This window comes from Somniosus microcephalus, chromosome 19 (genome assembly GCF_052327205.1).
Source record: "Somniosus microcephalus isolate GS21.2 chromosome 19, FLI_Smic_1.0, whole genome shotgun sequence".
NCBI lineage: Eukaryota > Metazoa > Chordata > Chondrichthyes > Squaliformes > Somniosidae > Somniosus > Somniosus microcephalus.
The window spans coordinates 56,518,839-56,536,674 of NC_141005.1; the positions used below are offsets into that span (position 1 = coordinate 56,518,839).

At 45.4% G+C, this 17,836-nt stretch overlaps 1 protein-coding gene across 1 annotated transcript in view; it reads right to left on the reverse strand.

Moving 5' to 3' along the window:
• kremen1 (kringle containing transmembrane protein 1) overlaps positions 1-17,836 on the reverse strand; it is a 190,948-nt gene that overhangs the window by 114,379 nt on the left and 58,733 nt on the right. The window contains exon 3 of the mRNA XM_085961807.1: positions 8,220-8,311. Coding sequence (XP_085817933.1) covers positions 8,220-8,311 — 92 coding nt within the window. The remainder of the gene's footprint in view (positions 1-8,219; positions 8,312-17,836) is intronic.

Consider the following 17,836-nt stretch of genomic DNA (forward strand, 5'->3'; position numbering starts at 1 on the left):
GCAACCATCTTTCTAACTGGTGAAGGCGGGTGGGCAGAGTTACCCAGGATGCATGTATCCTGCTGGATGTCGACCCCATATTCAGAGTCAAAGCTTCATTCTCCATTTGCTGACGTGGGGTTTGAACGCTGCACCTTCTGACTCAGAGACAGGGATGTTACCACTAAGACAAAGGCTCACTCTTGCCCGAGCTGCTACAAGGTGGCAAAGGCTCAGGAGTAGATTTCTCAATTGCTCGCTCACCTAGTGCACAGCACTTGAAGTACTGACACCTGGAAAGAAAGCAACAATATATAAAGGGGGGGAAAAATGCCAGTCGCGATCAGGAGGTTGTTGTGCATTGGAATCCTGTGCATGAGGTCATGGTGGTGCAGTGTGTTATTAACTCAACACACTAACCCTACAAGCTACCATCCTTAATTATACCCTAAGAAACTAGGTGAAAACATAGCAAGACAGGTTAAACGGCTTTTGTTAAATGACAAAGGAAATAGTTACCAGCCATGTTTTCACGATCAGATTTTTGGGAATAGAACTTTTAAAAAAACATCTCTTTACAATAACATTGCACCACAAAGGTTACACAAAGTAGCTGCAGAAACTATGCTATTATTTTTGGGCCATGAAACTCATGTCAGACAAATTCACTGCAATAATGAGACACAGAACATAGTTGAATAAAAAGAAATACATTTCGGCAGAAACAGCACCATATTAATGAATTAAAGGTCACTAAATCTTATATAATGTTACTGAAGAATCCACCCTTATCCCTCCAAAGGGTAGTGATTCTTAACCCATTTTAATACGTCTTGACTGTGTTCTGGGTAATTCCGTGATCCAGTGGCCCCAGTGGGAAGTGGCACTCACAGTGGCCCGCAGCTTGTGATTTTTCTATCTGTCAATTTTATGGGTTGCCCAACCGCGATTTCCCGAGATTTGCTCTCTACAAGTGCCACTTCCCGTTGGAGGGATCAGACCACACAATCAGCCCGGCTGTCTCATCCTAACAGTTGTGCACTATCACTCCACACACTTGTAGTGATTGTAGCCGAATTATGAACCAGTTAGTGTGAACGTCATCAAATATCATCTACACAAACACAGCAGCATCAGTCCCTCCATGTGCTGCAGGGCTGTAAATGCGTTTGTGAAGATTTTTTCCTGGTCGTTACTTCTAAAGGAATCGACGGGTTCCAAAAGAACAATTTAACGCTCTCATTAGTAATGTGAAAGGGAGAACATAAAAACATAGAAACATAGAAGATAGGAGCAGGAGTAGGCCATTCGGCCCCTCGAGCCTGCTCCGCCATTTAATGAGATCATGGCTGATCATCCAAATTCAGTACCCTGTCCCTGCTTTCTCCCCATATCCCTTGATCCCTTTAGCCTCAAGAAATATATCTAACTCCTTCTTGAATATATTTAATGAATTGGCCTCAACTGCCTTTTTTGGTAGAGAATTCCACAGGTTCACCACTCTGGGTGAAGAAATTCCTCCTCATCTCTGTCCTAAATGGCTTACCCCTTATCCTTAGACTGTGACCCCTGGTTCTGGACTCCCCCGCCATCGGGAACATCCTTCCTGCATCTAGTCTGTTTAGTCCTGTTAGAATTTTATAAGTTTCAATGAAATCCCCTCTCATTCTTCTAAACTCCAGCGAATATAAGCCCAATCGACCCAATCTCTTCTCATATGTTATTCCTGCCATCCCAGGTATCAGTCTGGTGAATCTTCGCTGCACTCCCTCCATGGCAAGAACATCCTTCCTCAGATAAGGTGACCAATACTGCACACAATACTCAAGGTGTGGTCTCACCAAGGCCCTGTACAACTGCAGCAAGACATCCTTGCTCCTGTACTTGAAACCTCTCGCTATGAAGGCCAACATACCATTTGCCTTCTTAACTGCCTGCTGCACCTACATGCTTACCTTCAGCGACTGGTGCACAAGGACACCCAGGTCTCGTTGCACTTCCCCTTCTCCCAATCTATTGCCATTCAGATAATAATCTGCCTCCCTGTTTTTGCCACCAAAGTGGATAACCTCGCATTTATCTACATTATACTGCATCTGCCCAATCACCCAACCTGTCCAAATCATACTGGAGTTTCTCAGCATCCTCCTCACAGCACACACGCCCACCCAGCTTTGTGTCATCTGCAAACTTGGAGATATTACATCTAGTTCCCTCGTCTAGATCATTAATATATATTGTGAATAGCTGAAGTCCTAGCACCGATCCCTGCGGTACCCCACTAGTCACTGCCTGCCACTCGGAAAAAGACCCATTTATTCCAACTCTTTGCTTCCTGTCTGCCAACCAGTTCTCTATCCAAGTCAGTACCTTACTCCCAATCCCATGTGCTTTAACTTTACATGCTAATCTCTTATGTGGGACCTTATCGAAAGCCTTCTGAAAGTCCAAATACACCACATCCACTGGTTCTCCCTTATCTATTCTACCAGTTACATCCTCAAAAAATTCCAGTAGATTAGTCAAGCACGATTTACTTTTTCACAAAAGCATTTACAATGTCGCTGGACACAGTTCAATTCCCACTCCAGTGTCAGTATAAAAATTAAGTAAAACCCTTTCTACTAATTCTGTGGTGTAACATTACAATAACGTTTCTTGCTGTCCATGACGCCACTGCCACATTGGTTATTTTTGATCTTCCCAAGACTGTTGCTATGCAGCTGCTAGGAGGTGTGCACGTGAAGCCCAGCTTGTCTCACTCCCAATTTTCCACTCTCCCCTGTGGGGAAACACTTTGCTTCTGCTCCCTGTGGACCAGGCTAATACTGGAAACCCACTGTTTGGGAAACTGGGTATAAGCCCATTTGGTGCCAGCCCACCATACTGCAATGTGCTCTTCACCAGCTGCCCTTGAACCTTTCTTTCTCCTTCTCTGCAACTGAACAAGTTACAATATAGTCATGTCAAAAAAGGCCAGAGCATGTGTGTAGATCCTCTGATGGCTCTGTTGGTCTGAGCACTAGACTGCTCCATCGCTCAAGGAAAACCCCCTTGGAAGGTGATGGAATGTGTCCCAGATGGGAAAAACAAAATGAAACAGCAAAGATAAGATGGTGTGACTATATATATGGAAAGACCTGCATGGAGAAATGAAAATGAGCAGACAGCTGTTGGAGCTGGTAGGGCAGAGGTGCTGTGATGACTCTGGTTAGCTAGTTAGCCTGACTGACTGCAATTGAATGATAATCCTACTTTGATACAAAGAGTTAAATTCAGAACTTAAAAGGCGATTGTGTACAATCAGCTTTCCTTTATCCCCTGTTTTCTCCCCTTCTCTCCAGAACATAGAAACATAGAAGATAGGAGCAGGAGTAGGCCATTCAGCCCCTCGAGCCCGCTCTGCCATTTAACGAGATCATGGCTGATCATCCTAATTCAGTACCCGGTCCCTGCTTTCTCCCCATATCCCTCGATCCCTTTAGCCTCAAGAAATATATCCAACTCCTTCTTGAATATATTTAATGAATTGGCCTCAACTGCCCTGTGTGGCAGAGAATTCCACAGGTTCACCACTCTCTGGGTGAAGAAATTCCTCCTCATCTCTGTCCTAAATGACTTACCCCTTATCCTCAGACTGTGACCCCTGGTTCTGGACTCCCCCACCATCAGGAACATCCTTCCTGCATCTAGTCTGTCTAGTCCTGTTAGAATTTTATAGGTTTCAATGAGATCCCTTCTCATTCTTCTAAACTCCAGAGAGTATAGGCCCAATCTACTCAATCTCTCCTCATAGGACAACCCTCTCTTCCCAGGAATCAATCTAGTGAACTTTTGCACTGCCTCTAAGGCAAGTATGTCCTTCCTCAGATAAGGAGACCAAAACTGTGCACTGTACACGAGGTGTGGTCTCACCAGAGCCCTGTACAATTGTAGCAAGACATTCCTACTCTTATACTCCAACCCTTTAGCAATAAAGCCCAACATGCAATTTGCCTTCCTAATTGCTTGCTGTACCTGCATGCTAACTCTCTGGGCTGGATTTTACCAGCCCTGGGGAAGCGGGTTTGGAGGCCGGACTGCTGGGAAAGTCAAAAAGAATGGGAGCAGGTCCCGAACCCGCTCCCAACCCGCCTCCAACCAATCTTCCCGGGAGTCAGGTCCCCGATTAGCGGCGGGAAGGGGATTATAGTCACTTAACTGCCTGTTAACAGGTAGTTAACAGGCAATTAAGAGGCTTTTTACAATTTTTAGACTTCTGCTGCAGGCTTCCCAATGTCGGGGAACCCCGTCAGGGTAAGTGAGGCGTGCTGTGGGTCTGTTGTACTGTTGGTGTATAGATGACAGCTGCAGAAGTGGTGTGAAGGATGCAATGGGACACTGGTGATAATCAGAGGTAAGTAAATGTTGGGAAAATCATTTTTAATGTGTTTAGATTTCTCTGTAGGTGACAGGCTTTGAAGTGTTTGTGTGGCCTCACCTCAATGGGAGAAGTGACAGATCGCTTCTGTACCCTCACCTGCAGCTGCCATCTGTTTCATCCTAAGGAGAGAGTCACTGGAGAGCTTGGGTGCAAGGGCTCACCTGTGTACAGTGATTGTCAGTGTTTGACAGCCCCTCAATGCTGTCAAACACTGTCAAATCATCTGTCAAAAGTTTATGGTTCATGTGCCTTTAAGAGAACCGGCAGATGAAGTATCATCAACTAACGTTATCTGACACCGGCTTTCCCTTATTTGGCCAGCAAGCCCACAGGGTGGGCTTAACAACGTCAATCAGGGGAAAATAGCGTCGGTGTGTCAGACGTCGCTGGGGCGGGACTAGAACCCGGAAGGCAGCAGTCCCGCCCCCAACGCGTCTCGGTGAGTAAAATCCAGCCCGCTGTGTTTCTTGTATTAGGACACCCAAATCTCTCTGAACACCAACATTCAATAGTTTCTCACCATTTAAAATATATTCTGTTTTCCTATTCTTTCTATCAAAGTGAATAACCTCACATTTCCCCACATTATACTCCATCTGCCACCTTATTTCCCACTCACTTAACCTGTCTATATCCTTTTGCAGGCTCTTTGTGTCCTCCTCACAGCTTACTTTCCCACCTAGCTTTGTATCATCAGCAAACTTGGATATACTGCACTCGGTCCCTTCATCTAAGTCATTCATATAGATTGTAAATAGCTGAGGCCCAAGCACTGATCCTTGTGGCACCCCACTAGTTACAGCCTGCCAATCTGAAAATGACCCATTTATTTCTACTCTCTGCTTTCTGTCTGTTAACCAGTCCTTTATCCATGTCATAATACATTACCCCCAACCCCATGTACCCTTATCTTGCTTAACAATCTTTTATATGGCATCTTATTGAATGCCTTTTGGAAATCCAAATATACTACATCCATTAATTCCCATATAGCTACCTTGCCAGTTACATCCTCAAAAAACTCTAATAAAATTGTCAAACACAATTTACCTTTCATAAAACCATGTTGACTCGGCCTAATCATATTGGCCCAGTAATTCGGGTCCCAACGCGTGAGTACGGACGGGGTGCTCACGTGTGGGCCCGATGGAAGTGCCGGTTTTCAGCATGCACAGCGCATGCGCGAAAAACCGGCATTTCCTTTCCTCTGAACCAAGGGGTTCAGAGGTCGGACACGTGCACGCAGGAGTCTGCGCGTGCGCGCTGAAATTCCTTCTTTTTTAAGCTTTGCCCGTGTGTGAAGGCCTCCGGTTTTTACGCGTGAAAAAAGCAGACGTAAGGACTTAGTTTTAAAAGGTAAGTGGTCTATTAATTAAAGTTAGAAAATTTTTTCCACAGGTTTATTATTTTTAAAGAATTTACAGTAAGGTAAGTGTATTTTTAGACCCGATTTATTAAAAAATTATTTTTTTCAAAAATTTGAATAATTGTTTAAAATAGTTTTTTTACAGTTATTAATAGTTCATTTAATTAGTGGGATTTTTAAAAACTTTTATTTGAAGTTTAAGTACTGTTTTGGGGCCCGGAATTTTCATGAGTTTGACAGTTCTTACTATCAAACTCATGAATGAACTTTTGCAACCTCCGATTGGTTGCCCAGTGCTCACGTGATCCCAGCCGGCTCATCGAACTAACTACGCCGCTGGATCACGCAAGCACAGCGCGCCGGGAGCTGAACCGGGCCACTGACAGGAAATCCACGCAGGGCCAGGCTTCAACTGTCGGTGCGCTATGTAAGTGTAGGTCGGGGCCTTGCACCCACGGGAAGCCCCCGACACCAATTTCTGGGCCATTATGATTTTCTAAGTACCCTGTTACCACTTCCTTAATAATGGATTCCAGCATTTTCCCAATGACTGATGTCAGGCTAACTGGCCTATAGTTCCCTGTTTTCTGTCTCCCTCCTTTCTTGAATATCGGGGTTACATTTGCTACCTTCCAATCCGCTGGGACTGTTCCTGAATCTAGGGAATTTTGGAAGATCACAGCCAATGCATCCAGTATCTCTGCAGCCACCTCTTTTAGAACCCTAGGATGTAGGTGACCATGTCCAGGGGATTTGGCGGCTTTTAGTCACATTAGTTTCTCAAGTGCTTTTTCTCTACTAATATTAATTACTTTAAGTTCCTCACTCTCAATAGCCCTTTGGTTCCCCACTATTTTTGGTATACTTTTTGTGTCTTCTACCTGTACAAAATATTTGTTTAAAATCTCTGCCATTTCCTTGTTCCCCGATATAATTTATCCTGTCTCAGCTTCTAAGGGATCAATGTTTACTTTTGCTACTCTCTTCCTTTTTACATACTTGCAGAAGCTCTTACAATCTGTTTTTATATTTCTTGCTAATTTACTCTCATAATCTATTTTCTCTCTTTTTATCAATTTTTTGGTCATCCTTTGCTGGTTTCTAAAGCTCTCCCAATCCTCAGGCTTACTATTATTCTTTGCAACATTATAAGCCTCTTATTTTAATCTAATACTATCCTTAAGTTCTTTAGTTAGCCATGGATGGATCACTTTTCCCGTGGAATTTTTATTTCTCGATCGAATGTATATATGTTGAGAATTATGAAATATTTCTTTAAACGATTGCCACTGCTTATCTACTGTCACATCTTTTAATCTAATTTCCCAATCTACCTTAGCCAACTCATGCTGAAATATAAGGGTAGGTTCCACAGTCCTACACTGGTCTGACGTGAGGCTATATCATGGTAGTCTTGATTGACTGATTGGCATGCCCTATGGATGCAGCTGCTACAAGGGGAACAGGATCTTGGAATTATAGTCCATGGGCATCAGGCAACATCAGGTACCTCACCCAGGTGGCTACTTTTGATGAGTGAGTGCTAGCGGATGGTTTTACTGTAGAGGCATCAAAGCCAAGCTCGATTCTGTCCTCACCTGGAGTTTACCCACATGCACTTTCCAGCAAGGGTCACCTGGCTGACTCAAGGGTACCGCACCCAGTTGTTACTCTGCAAACTGCTACCTCAGCTGGGGATCAGTAACGCAACACAGACTGCGGATTGAACCTGAAACGTTGCTGGTCCGCACCGCTCCGTTCCTATTTGGACAGTGCTCAGACCAACTGAGCCATCAGAGGTTTGACAGAGCAAAACTTCTGCACATAGTCATCAAGGCTTCTTCGGCAGCTCCTCCCAAACCCACAACCTCTACCAGCTAGAAGGACAAGGGCAGCAGGCGCATGGAAACACCACCACCTCCAAGTTCCCCTCCAAGTCACACACCATCCCGACTTGACCAGTCCTTTATTTGTCGCTAGGTCCAAATCCTGGAACTCCCTCCCTAACAGCACTATGGGAGTACCTTTACCACACAGACTGCAGCGGTTCAAGAAGGCGGCTCACCACCACCTTCTCAAGGGCAATTAGTGATGGTCAATAAATGCTGGCCTTGCCAGCGATGCCCACATCCCGTAAATAAATAAAAAAATGTAAAAATCAGCCGCAGCTACTTATTAAGGCTAATTCCATGATTCTGCATGGCCAGCGGGGAAGCTGCGCTCACAGCAGCATGGGTGGGAAATAAGGCTACAACATTGTAGCCTCAATTCGCCGACCCATGCTCCCTGTGAGTGCGCACCCCACCCCCTCCGCTGGGAGAGCGATATCGCAGAATCACTCCTCGAAGGTCTTTGTACATGAGATAGCTACACCATTAAAACACATTTGTACACACAACAAGGTGGCAGAGCTGTCTCAATGCCTGCCCAATAAACGTGTCTCCTACTCACTGTGACATGTTGGTATGTCGCAGTATTTCCAATACACGCCATCTTCATACTCAGCAATGTAACACCATGGCCTCACATCATTGTCTGGGTTCCTGGAGAGGCAAGAGACTATCCATTAGGGTGTGTCATGGTCAATCGCTCTGCGGCTTTCATTTACTGTCATTACCAAGTCTGTGGTTTCCTTATACAGAACAGTTTTGAGGGCAACCTGTCCATTGAACGCTGAGTCACTTCCTTTAATGTGACACAAAAATATTACTTGGGGAGAGGTAAAAGGCTGAAGAATGCTTGATTGGTGCCCCCGCCACTATTCTCAATATCCACCTCCTTCGGTACATTGCAACTGCAGTATGTACGATCTACAGGATGCACTGAAGCAGTTCACCCAGGTTACTTCAATAGCCCTTCCCTCCCTGGCGACCTTCACCACTGAGAAGGACAAGAGCAGTGGTGTTGTAGGAACACCATCACCTCCACGTTCTCCTGCCAGTCACACACCATCCTGACTTGGACATGTGTCGCCCTTCCTTCATTGTAGCTGGGTCAAAATCCTGGAATTCCCAAGCTGACTCCATGATGGGAGTACCATCACCACAAGGACTGCAACAATCTGAGTCGGGTTACCAGCTTCTCAGGGCAACCAGGGATGGGTACTGAATGCGGCCTTGCCAGCGTCGCCCATCCCGAGAACCAAATAAAAACAAAAATTATTTTAGTCTTGATGCTTTCATGCTCGATTGGCACAATAATGCATTTTAACAAGATGCCTATCATCACATCATGTGTTTACAAACAAACAAAACACATTTACCCAATTGCTTTTTCATGAAGGCAGTGCCCTTTTAAACCACAACCTTTCTCTGCTAGAGCATGTGCTGTTAAGATCGTTTCTGTACTTGTTTAGAAGGAAATTTTCCGTAAGATTTTTTATTTAATAGAATGCAGTGGAACTTGACATAACGGCTGAGCTCTCCTAATGGATAATGGAAACTGGCCATCTGACAGTGGAAAGAAATATTTGAATTTACACAGGCCTTCTCATAGAAATTACAACACAGAAACAGGCCGCTCAGCCACATTAATCCATGACGGTGTTTAACCTCCACACGAGCAGTAGTCCTAATCTCATGTGCCTGACCTGTTCCCATATACCTTTCTTCCTGTTGTTGAATTTCTTTTTTGGAATGATTTGTTGTGTAGGTAACCTGGCAGCCATTTTGGAATGATGTGTGTAAGCAAATCTGGCAGCCATATTCTGCCAGCAATGTCCCACAAAGAGTAATGAGATGAATGATAAATTAGTTTGTCTTGCTGATATTAGCTGAGGGAGGAATGTTGGCCAGGACATCAGGGAGAATTCCCTGCTCCTCTTCAATTAGTACCATGTGAACTTCAACACCCGCCTGGATCAAACCTCGGTTTTTGGCACCATAGAAATCAATGGAAATGAAAATCGGACGGGTTTTTATAATGGCTGATCCGCGAAGCCAGTTTTACACCTGAGCAACAATTTGAAAAACTGCCCCTTTATGTCCACAAATAGAAGGCAGAGAGATTCCTGATTAATCTGTGGTACTAAATTAAGGTGTCGGCTGTGGCTCAGTTGGCAGCACTCACGCCTCTGAGTCGGTAGGTTGTGAGTTCAAGCCTTGAGCAAAAATCGAGGCTGACATGCCAGTGCAGTACTGAGGGAGTGCTGCACTGTCGGAGGTGCCAATGTTAAACCGCGGCCCCACCTGCCATCACAGGTGGATGTAAGATGCCATGGCACTATTTCAAAGTAGAGCAGGGGAGGTGTCCTGACCAATATTTATCCATCAACCAACTTCACTAAAATAGATGATCTGCTCATTATCACATTGCTGTTTTTGCGCAAATTGGCTGCCGTGTTTCCTACATTAGTGACTTCTGATGAAAGGTCATTGACCTGAAACGTTAACTCTGTATCTCTCACCACAATGCTGCCTGACCGGCTGAGTATTTCCAGCATTTTCTGTTTTTATTTATGTACACTTCAAAAAGTACTTCATTGGCTGTAAAGCACTTTGGGAGGTCCTGAGATCGTGAAAGGCGCTGTGTAATTCCAAATTCTTTCTTTAAATTCTATCTGCCAGTGCACATTCCAACTTGAAAGAAAAAAGAAGTCCTACTTTTACTTTTGCCCATCCTGAAAAAAAAAACCAATGCAATTCTTGGCCTTCACCATGCTTTATACTCATGAGAGAGAGAGATTGTGGGACAGTGCAAAAGGAGGAAAAGAAACTGAGAAAGCTTTATGGAAATATACTGCAGCGAGAAGGTCAAGGCAAGGTGAGAAAGTCAGCACTAAGAATGGAGACTTCACTGACAAAGAGTGTATGACTGATGAAGCTGTGAGGCACATTGCTGTATCACTGGCTGAGAATATCGCCTGCCAAAGTGAGCCCAATGCAAAGGGAAGATAAGCACAAATCGCTCTCAAAGAGCATAGATAAGTTGGCACATCAAAGGCCTATGAGATTACCTCCTAAAAGCTATATTTACAGAGCACTTCTTTAAGTAACTGCCTCCTCTGCATACACATAAGCGTTCAGTTATTAAACAGGGCCAAATCCAGGAAGTTGCTACATTTTGTATCAATGCCAAACTTATATGCCTGGCCACCGCTGGTTTTGAAGCGGCATGACAAAGGTTTGCCCCATTTTCTCACCTCCTTTCCTGAAGATGGTGATCGCTGCCAGGCCCTGGGTCCATAGGCACCTGGTACCTCACCTGAACAAACCTCTGCTTTGTGCCACTATAAGGCATTAGCGTTGTGAAAAGGCCTGTCCGCACTGGGAGCGCCATGCAATGCGATCGTAAACCCACCGCCGTGTCGCCTTGCGCTGTTTTTTACAGATGGCCTCCCATCCCCGATGGAACGGGAGTTGCACAATATACACAGATCCGTTGCTTGGAACTGAAAGAAACAAAAATGTCGGACAAGGACAGAAAGATAAAAGGAGTCAAGAGAAGGGGAAAAAGAAAACAGAAAAAAATAAGTGCTTAAAAAAATAATAAAGCAGCATATATCATAAAACTGTCACAATTAGGCCTAAGAGAATGCAAAAGAAGACAGAGGAAGAATGAGCAGAGTTAACAGGAAAGCTGATGGTGTCAGGAGTAAAGCACTAATTAACACGGCTACTGACAGCTCCTGTAAGTAGGGTCCAAAATGTCTTTTACAATAATTGGATTAAATGGCTGTCTAATGGTGCCTGAAATAAAATATATTTTAAACTCGACATTTTAAAAATTAAAATGTTATCATTGGCAGTGGATAGCAGGCAAATATTTTAATGAAAACACTCATTTCCTATAGAATAGTGGAACAGGTTGCTGGCTCGCGCGGTGAAGGTTGGTTGGTTCGCTGTATTCCTTCAAATACTGGACCTATTTCTGGCTGGGGTGGAAAACACCTTGTACAAGAGGTAGGTACCATGTAATATAAGTCAGGGTCAATGTGGTCTCCTGGACTAGTTTTGATCGCCTAATGGGTCCGGAGAAGAATTTTCCAGATATTTTCCACCCTAATTGGCCTGGGTTTTTAAGCTGGTTTTTCGCTTCTCCCAGGAGATCACACGGATTCAGGTGGATGGGGAGTGACTGCATCCTGATGCATTAGACATCACAACTGTACGGGACAGGCTAGATGGAGCAGTGTTTTTTTTCCTGACTGTCATTTTTGTATGTTGGTATGTTATTTCAGGGATACGGTAACATTTCAGAGAGACCATTACCTATTTAACGGCACTGGTTGTCAGTCCCAGTTTTAATGGCATTTATTAATAAAAATCAATGTTTCACTCCAAACCCTGGTAAAATCTTAGCAAATAAAGTAGAGTATGGACAAATATAATTACTATGGCCCCGATATTTACTGGGGCGGGATTTCCAAGTGGGGGGGAAAGAGTCCTGATCTATGGAATTTTGACCCCAAAGCGTGCATGCTTTTTTTTGAAACAGGGTCCCCGGCCAGAAGCCGGTCGGATTGGCTGGCTTGGCTCCCTGTCAGACAGGAAGCGCTGCAGCAGAGGCCTCAGCCCAAGAGCAGGTAGGTTCATGTTGCTGGGGTAGAGATCGTGCGTGGGTGATGAGTACAGGGTGGATTGTAGGGTTGGGAGGGCGATCGTGGAGGGCCGGAGACTGATCGAGGGCAGAGATGGAGGGTTGGGGGGGGGGGGAAATCGCTGATCGTGGGTGGTGGGGGGTCCGATTGTGAGGGGGTGGTCAGTGATATAGTGGGGAGGGTCGGATCGTGGGGGAGTCCAATCGTGGAGGGGTGGGGTCGGATCGCGGGAGGGCGGTCTGATCATGGGGAGGGAAGCAAGTTAGCATGATGGACCAGGGGGAAGCACTCCTGCTCCTCCTGGCCCAAAAGTAGCCATGCAGCAGCCCTCACCTCCCATTAGCTGCCAGGTTTCCCGAAGCCCGGAATACCCAGCCGGCCAGGGTTAAACCTAAAATGGAGATAAATTCTGAGGCACGCAGCCTCATTACAATATTTAAATGAGTGACCCGCCTCCTGGGAGTGGTTGGCCGCCCGACCCCTGTGCCACCTCCATTAAAACCGGAAGTGGACGGGTTTGCGGTGAGTTGGGTTCGGGTTTGAGTTTTAAACATTTTTTACAATCCACCTGACACAAACCCACCCACTTTTGGGGGTTAAAATTCCTCTCTTTATATCTGATCACAGAATCACAGAAACCCCACAGTGCAGATAGAGGCCATTTCGGCCCATCGAGCCTATCCCACCCGATCCCCGTAACCCCTACACCAACACATATCCCACCCTATCCCCGTAACCCCACGTATTTAATCCCCCTAACACTAAGGGTCAATTTATCATAGCCAATCAACCTAACCCACACATCTTTGGACTGTGGGAGGAAACCAGAGCACCCGGAGGAAACCCACGCAAACACGGGGAGAATGTGCAAACTCCACACAGACAGTCGCCCGAGGCCGGATTCGAACCCGGGTCCCTGGCGCTGCGAGGCAACAGTGCTAACCACTATGCCACCGTGCTGCCCTATGGACAAGTGTTGAAAAAAGTTAACTTGCTTACACAACAACAGCGTCTGCATTTCAATAGTAATATATTGGTTGCAAAGTGCTTTGGGATGTCCCAAGGACATGAAAAAAGATAGATGAATGCAAGTTCTTTCTTGCGATAACACTGTCAAGAGGGAGCGTCCCTCAGGAGGTTTACTCATTGACTGACTTGCTCAACTACCCCCCCCCCCCCGCCCTCAATTTTTCTTGTCACCTCTGCAATTTCCTTCGGCACAAGGACGAGCTGGTCCAGCCTGGGGATGTCCCCATATCTGCATGAGCAGAACATGTGATGGAGCAAGAGGTTTCCTCGGTGACTGCAGCATTCAGTAACCTTTGGGTCTGTATGACTCATACAGAAAAGGAGTTGACAATATGTTCCCCTTTACACACATATGTACATGTGTAATGCATAAGTAACACATGTGTGGCAGGGTGGCCAACCTCCATGGTCTACCACAGTACTAACCATTTTTTAATGGCTGGCATGCTACTGTATTACAGTTTTCAGCTCATTGGCTGAGCTTTTTCATCGTTGGTCTCTATGTATTTAAAACCAGGACGTCTGCTCTAAAATGTTGCTGGACCCTTTCCCAATCACAATCTACTGTACAACTCCAGCTGTGAGAACTGGTTGAGAGCAAGGGCAGAATTAAGTGCATTACATCGCTCTGCAAATGGTTGCATTAAAATTGATTGCGTAACGCAACAAGGCACTAGCAATACGGCGACACCGCCTGTGCTGAAATACAGTGTGGTCAAGTTTCACTACGCACAACAACAAAATGGTCAGTAACAAATAGTTTGTACCTATCTTATTCTTTATTGTGCCCATATATAGCCAAGAAATAACTCGATCTATAACTAAACCTGTTGTTTAAAGATTCTATTTTTTTCCCAATGTTCTTGCCTCCTTTCCTGAAGGCAGTAAAGGCTCATTGGGGTTAGGTTCCACAGGTGCCCTCAAGTAGACCTGTCAGTCTAATGTCAGCTGTGAGGAAATTACTCGAATCTTTCATTGTGACTGAGCACTTGGTCACATTTGAGCTGATCAGAGAGAGTCAGCATGGATTTGTGAAGAGTATTTCATGCCTGACTAATTTAGCTGACTCTTTTGAGGAGGTCACTAGCATGGTGGATAAGGGATCGGTATGGGTTTCCAGAGTATAAATGAATTTCCAGTCGGCATTTGATAAGGTTCCGCACAAGAGATTATTAGCAAAAATTAATGCGTACGGAATTGGAGGCATCCTTACGACATGGGTTGGAAATTGGTTGAGAGGTCGGAGACAGAGAGTAGGGATAAATGGTACATACTTTTGATTGGCGGAATGTGACAAGCGGTGTTCCCCAAGGATCTGTACTGGGGCTTTGGCTCTTCATATTTATCAATGACTTGGATGAAAGAATAGAGTTGTATATTGAAGTCTGCCGATGACACTAAATTCAGAGGCAAAGTAAGTAGTGCAGATGGGAGCAGGAGTTTACAAAAGGCCATAGAGTTCAATGTGGAGAAGTTTGCGGTCATCCACTTTGGATCCAAGAAAGACAATTCTAAGTATTTTCTAAACGGTGAAATTAGGAACTGTGGAGGAGCAAAGGGATTTAGGTGTCCACGTACACAAATCACTAAAAACTAGTGGACTGGTACAAAAAGCTATCAAAAAGGCTAGTGGAATGTTGGCCTTTATCTCAATGGGGTTGGGATACAAAGGTGAGGAAGTTATGCTTCAGTTGTACAGAGCCTTGGTCAGATGCCATCTGGAGCACTGCGTTCAGCTCTGGGCATCGTTTCTCAGGAAGGATACATTGACCTTGGAGGAGGTGCAGTGCAGATTCACCAGAATGATATAGAGGCTAAAAGGGTTAAAGTATGAGGTTGGTTGTATAAACTTGGCTTGTATTCCCTTGCATATAGAAGATTGAGAAGTGATCCAATCTAATTGTCTAAAATGATAAAATAATTCAAAAGGTAAAGAGAAATTATTTCCTCAGGGAAGAAAAGAATTCTGGGAAATTCCTTTCTGACTCCCGAAGGTAATCGGAAATGGGTTCCAGGAGACCACAGTGAGCAGGAGGCATATCACCCAACATCCCACCTATATTTTGATCATCTAACATCTTTAACAACTGACCAGTGGCCTGCACTATGCACAAAGCGATAGCAAAAACCTTCAGACACAGATCACCTATGGGCATTACTGGAAATAATACACTACAGAAAAGCGACAAGGCTTTTGGATACCAAACAAATCTGTCCTAAAAGAAAGAAAGAACTTGTATTTATATAGTGCCTTTCACAACCTCAGGATGTCTCAAAGTGATTTACCGGCAATAAAGTACTTTTGAAGTGTAGTCATTGTTGTAATGTAGGAAACACGGCAGCCAATTTGTGCACAGCAAGGTCCCACAAACAGCAGAAGTTAATGACCAGATACTCTGTTTCAGTTGATGGATAAATATTGGCCAGGACACCAGGGAGAACTCCCCTGCTCGTCTTCAAATAGTACCATGGGATCCTTTACATCCATCTGAGAGGATTGATGGAGCCTCGGTTCACCATCTCACTCAAAGGCCGGAATTTTCCCTACCTGGGTGGGTCCAGTGCGGGCTGTGGCCACGGAGGGTTGTGACCCTGTTGCTGGCTCCATCCCGCTCCATGGAACGACTTTACGTTAATCGGGCCTATTAAGCCTGCCCTGCGCGCTACCCGACCCAATTAAATGGTGCGGGTCTGGTGACGTCATTCATGACGTGTTTTCAACTGGGATCTTTAAAGGGGCCATGGCCACATTAGATTTGAAGGTTAATGTAACATAGTGCTGTCAGTGCACTACAGCATTGAAGTGCTGCAAACACTGACAATGACTGCACAGAGGCAGAGGGCTTATGGAGGGAGTCAGAGCACGCAGGGAGGTCCTCTTCCCTTCCAATGGATGGAAGAGACCTCCCCAGGAGACAAAAACAGCCTGGTTGGAGATTGCAGAGGAGGTCAACAGCAGGGATGGGGTCAGGAGGACCTCAGTGCAGTGCCACAAATGTTTCAATGATCTCATTAGCTCAGGAAACGTGAGTACAAAGCCACACTCAACTTCATCCTGCAGTGCATCTCAAGCCCTGCAGCGGGTAGTCAAAACTGCCCACCGCATTACCGGCACCCGGCTACCGACCATAGAGCACATATACCAGAAACGCTGTCTACGGAGGTCACGGTCCATCATCAAAGACCCTACCCACCCCAGCCACAGTCTGTTCACCCTCCTGCCATCTGGGAGATGCTACAGATGCATTCGCACCCGTACGACCAGATTTAGGAACAGCTTCTTTCCCAGGGCTGTCATCCTACTGAACTCCACAAATAAACTCTAAAGCCTGCACATCTGCCAATGCACTTTATTATGGTTATGTTTATGTTAATGTATTACAAGCCAAATGTATGTTGAATGTTTAAATGTCTTAATCTAAATGTACACTCTCGGGAGCCGCAAGCCTACATTTCGTTGTACTGCACTTGTGCACTAACAATGACAATAAAAGATGATTTGATTTGATTTGATTTGATCACTCTGCCTTCCCTACCCTACTCCTGCACATCCTTACTCACACCAACATACCTTGCATGTCCACCCATCCCTCTCTCTCTTTATCTACAATACCAAACCCCATCAAACTAGCAACCCCTCACACTCACCCTCATCCTAGTGCAATCATACCAACTAACAATGCACAAGGAGGCCATTTGGCTTTGGCACCCCACTCCATCATAGTCACCCTCTAAAGATCTAACCCATCCATTCCTTACACTCATTCCATCACTCTCACTCAACCTTCTCTTCTTTCCCTCCTTGCAGGAAAAGAGAGCCCACAATAAGAAAGAGATGGTGGCCCTCCATCATTTGCAAACCTTACAACAGCAGAGGAGGCTGCTTTAGGAATATCTGGAGTCGCCGAGCAGCTGGAGGTGGGAGACAGACAGAAGGGGACATCTCAGCAACCTGGTGACAAAATTACATATCATACAGCTACATGGCAAAAAATCAGTCACTCATATGGGGACTGATGTCAGCAGCCATTGAATGGTCATCATGTGCATAATGGTATCTGTACCCATTCTTCATATGACATATCTAACTCATCTATTTACTCTCCCACAGATCCATCAAGAGGACCCCCCCCCCCCGCAACTGTCCAGGAGGAAGAAGAAGAAGACAACTCCTCAGAGGAGCCTCCAGCCTCTGAGGGCACATAAGCGCACCCAGCACCAGCGCAGATATGCACACCTGGGTGGGTCCCACTCGAGATAGAGTAGTGTTGTCACCTGGTGTCTCACAACTCATAAGTGAGCAAGAGCAGATGGTGGAGACAGGGACAGCAGTGGAGACTCATCACCGGAGGGTGCAGGACGTTCCCAGCTCTGCCCAGCTGCATGCAGATGCTGAGCCTCGGGGGCCATCCAGATCGAGGGCACTCCTGGAGGTGCAGGAAGAAGTGCAGGAGACTCTGACAGGTTTTGCGAGTGCAACGTCTGCAAATGTTTAGAGAAT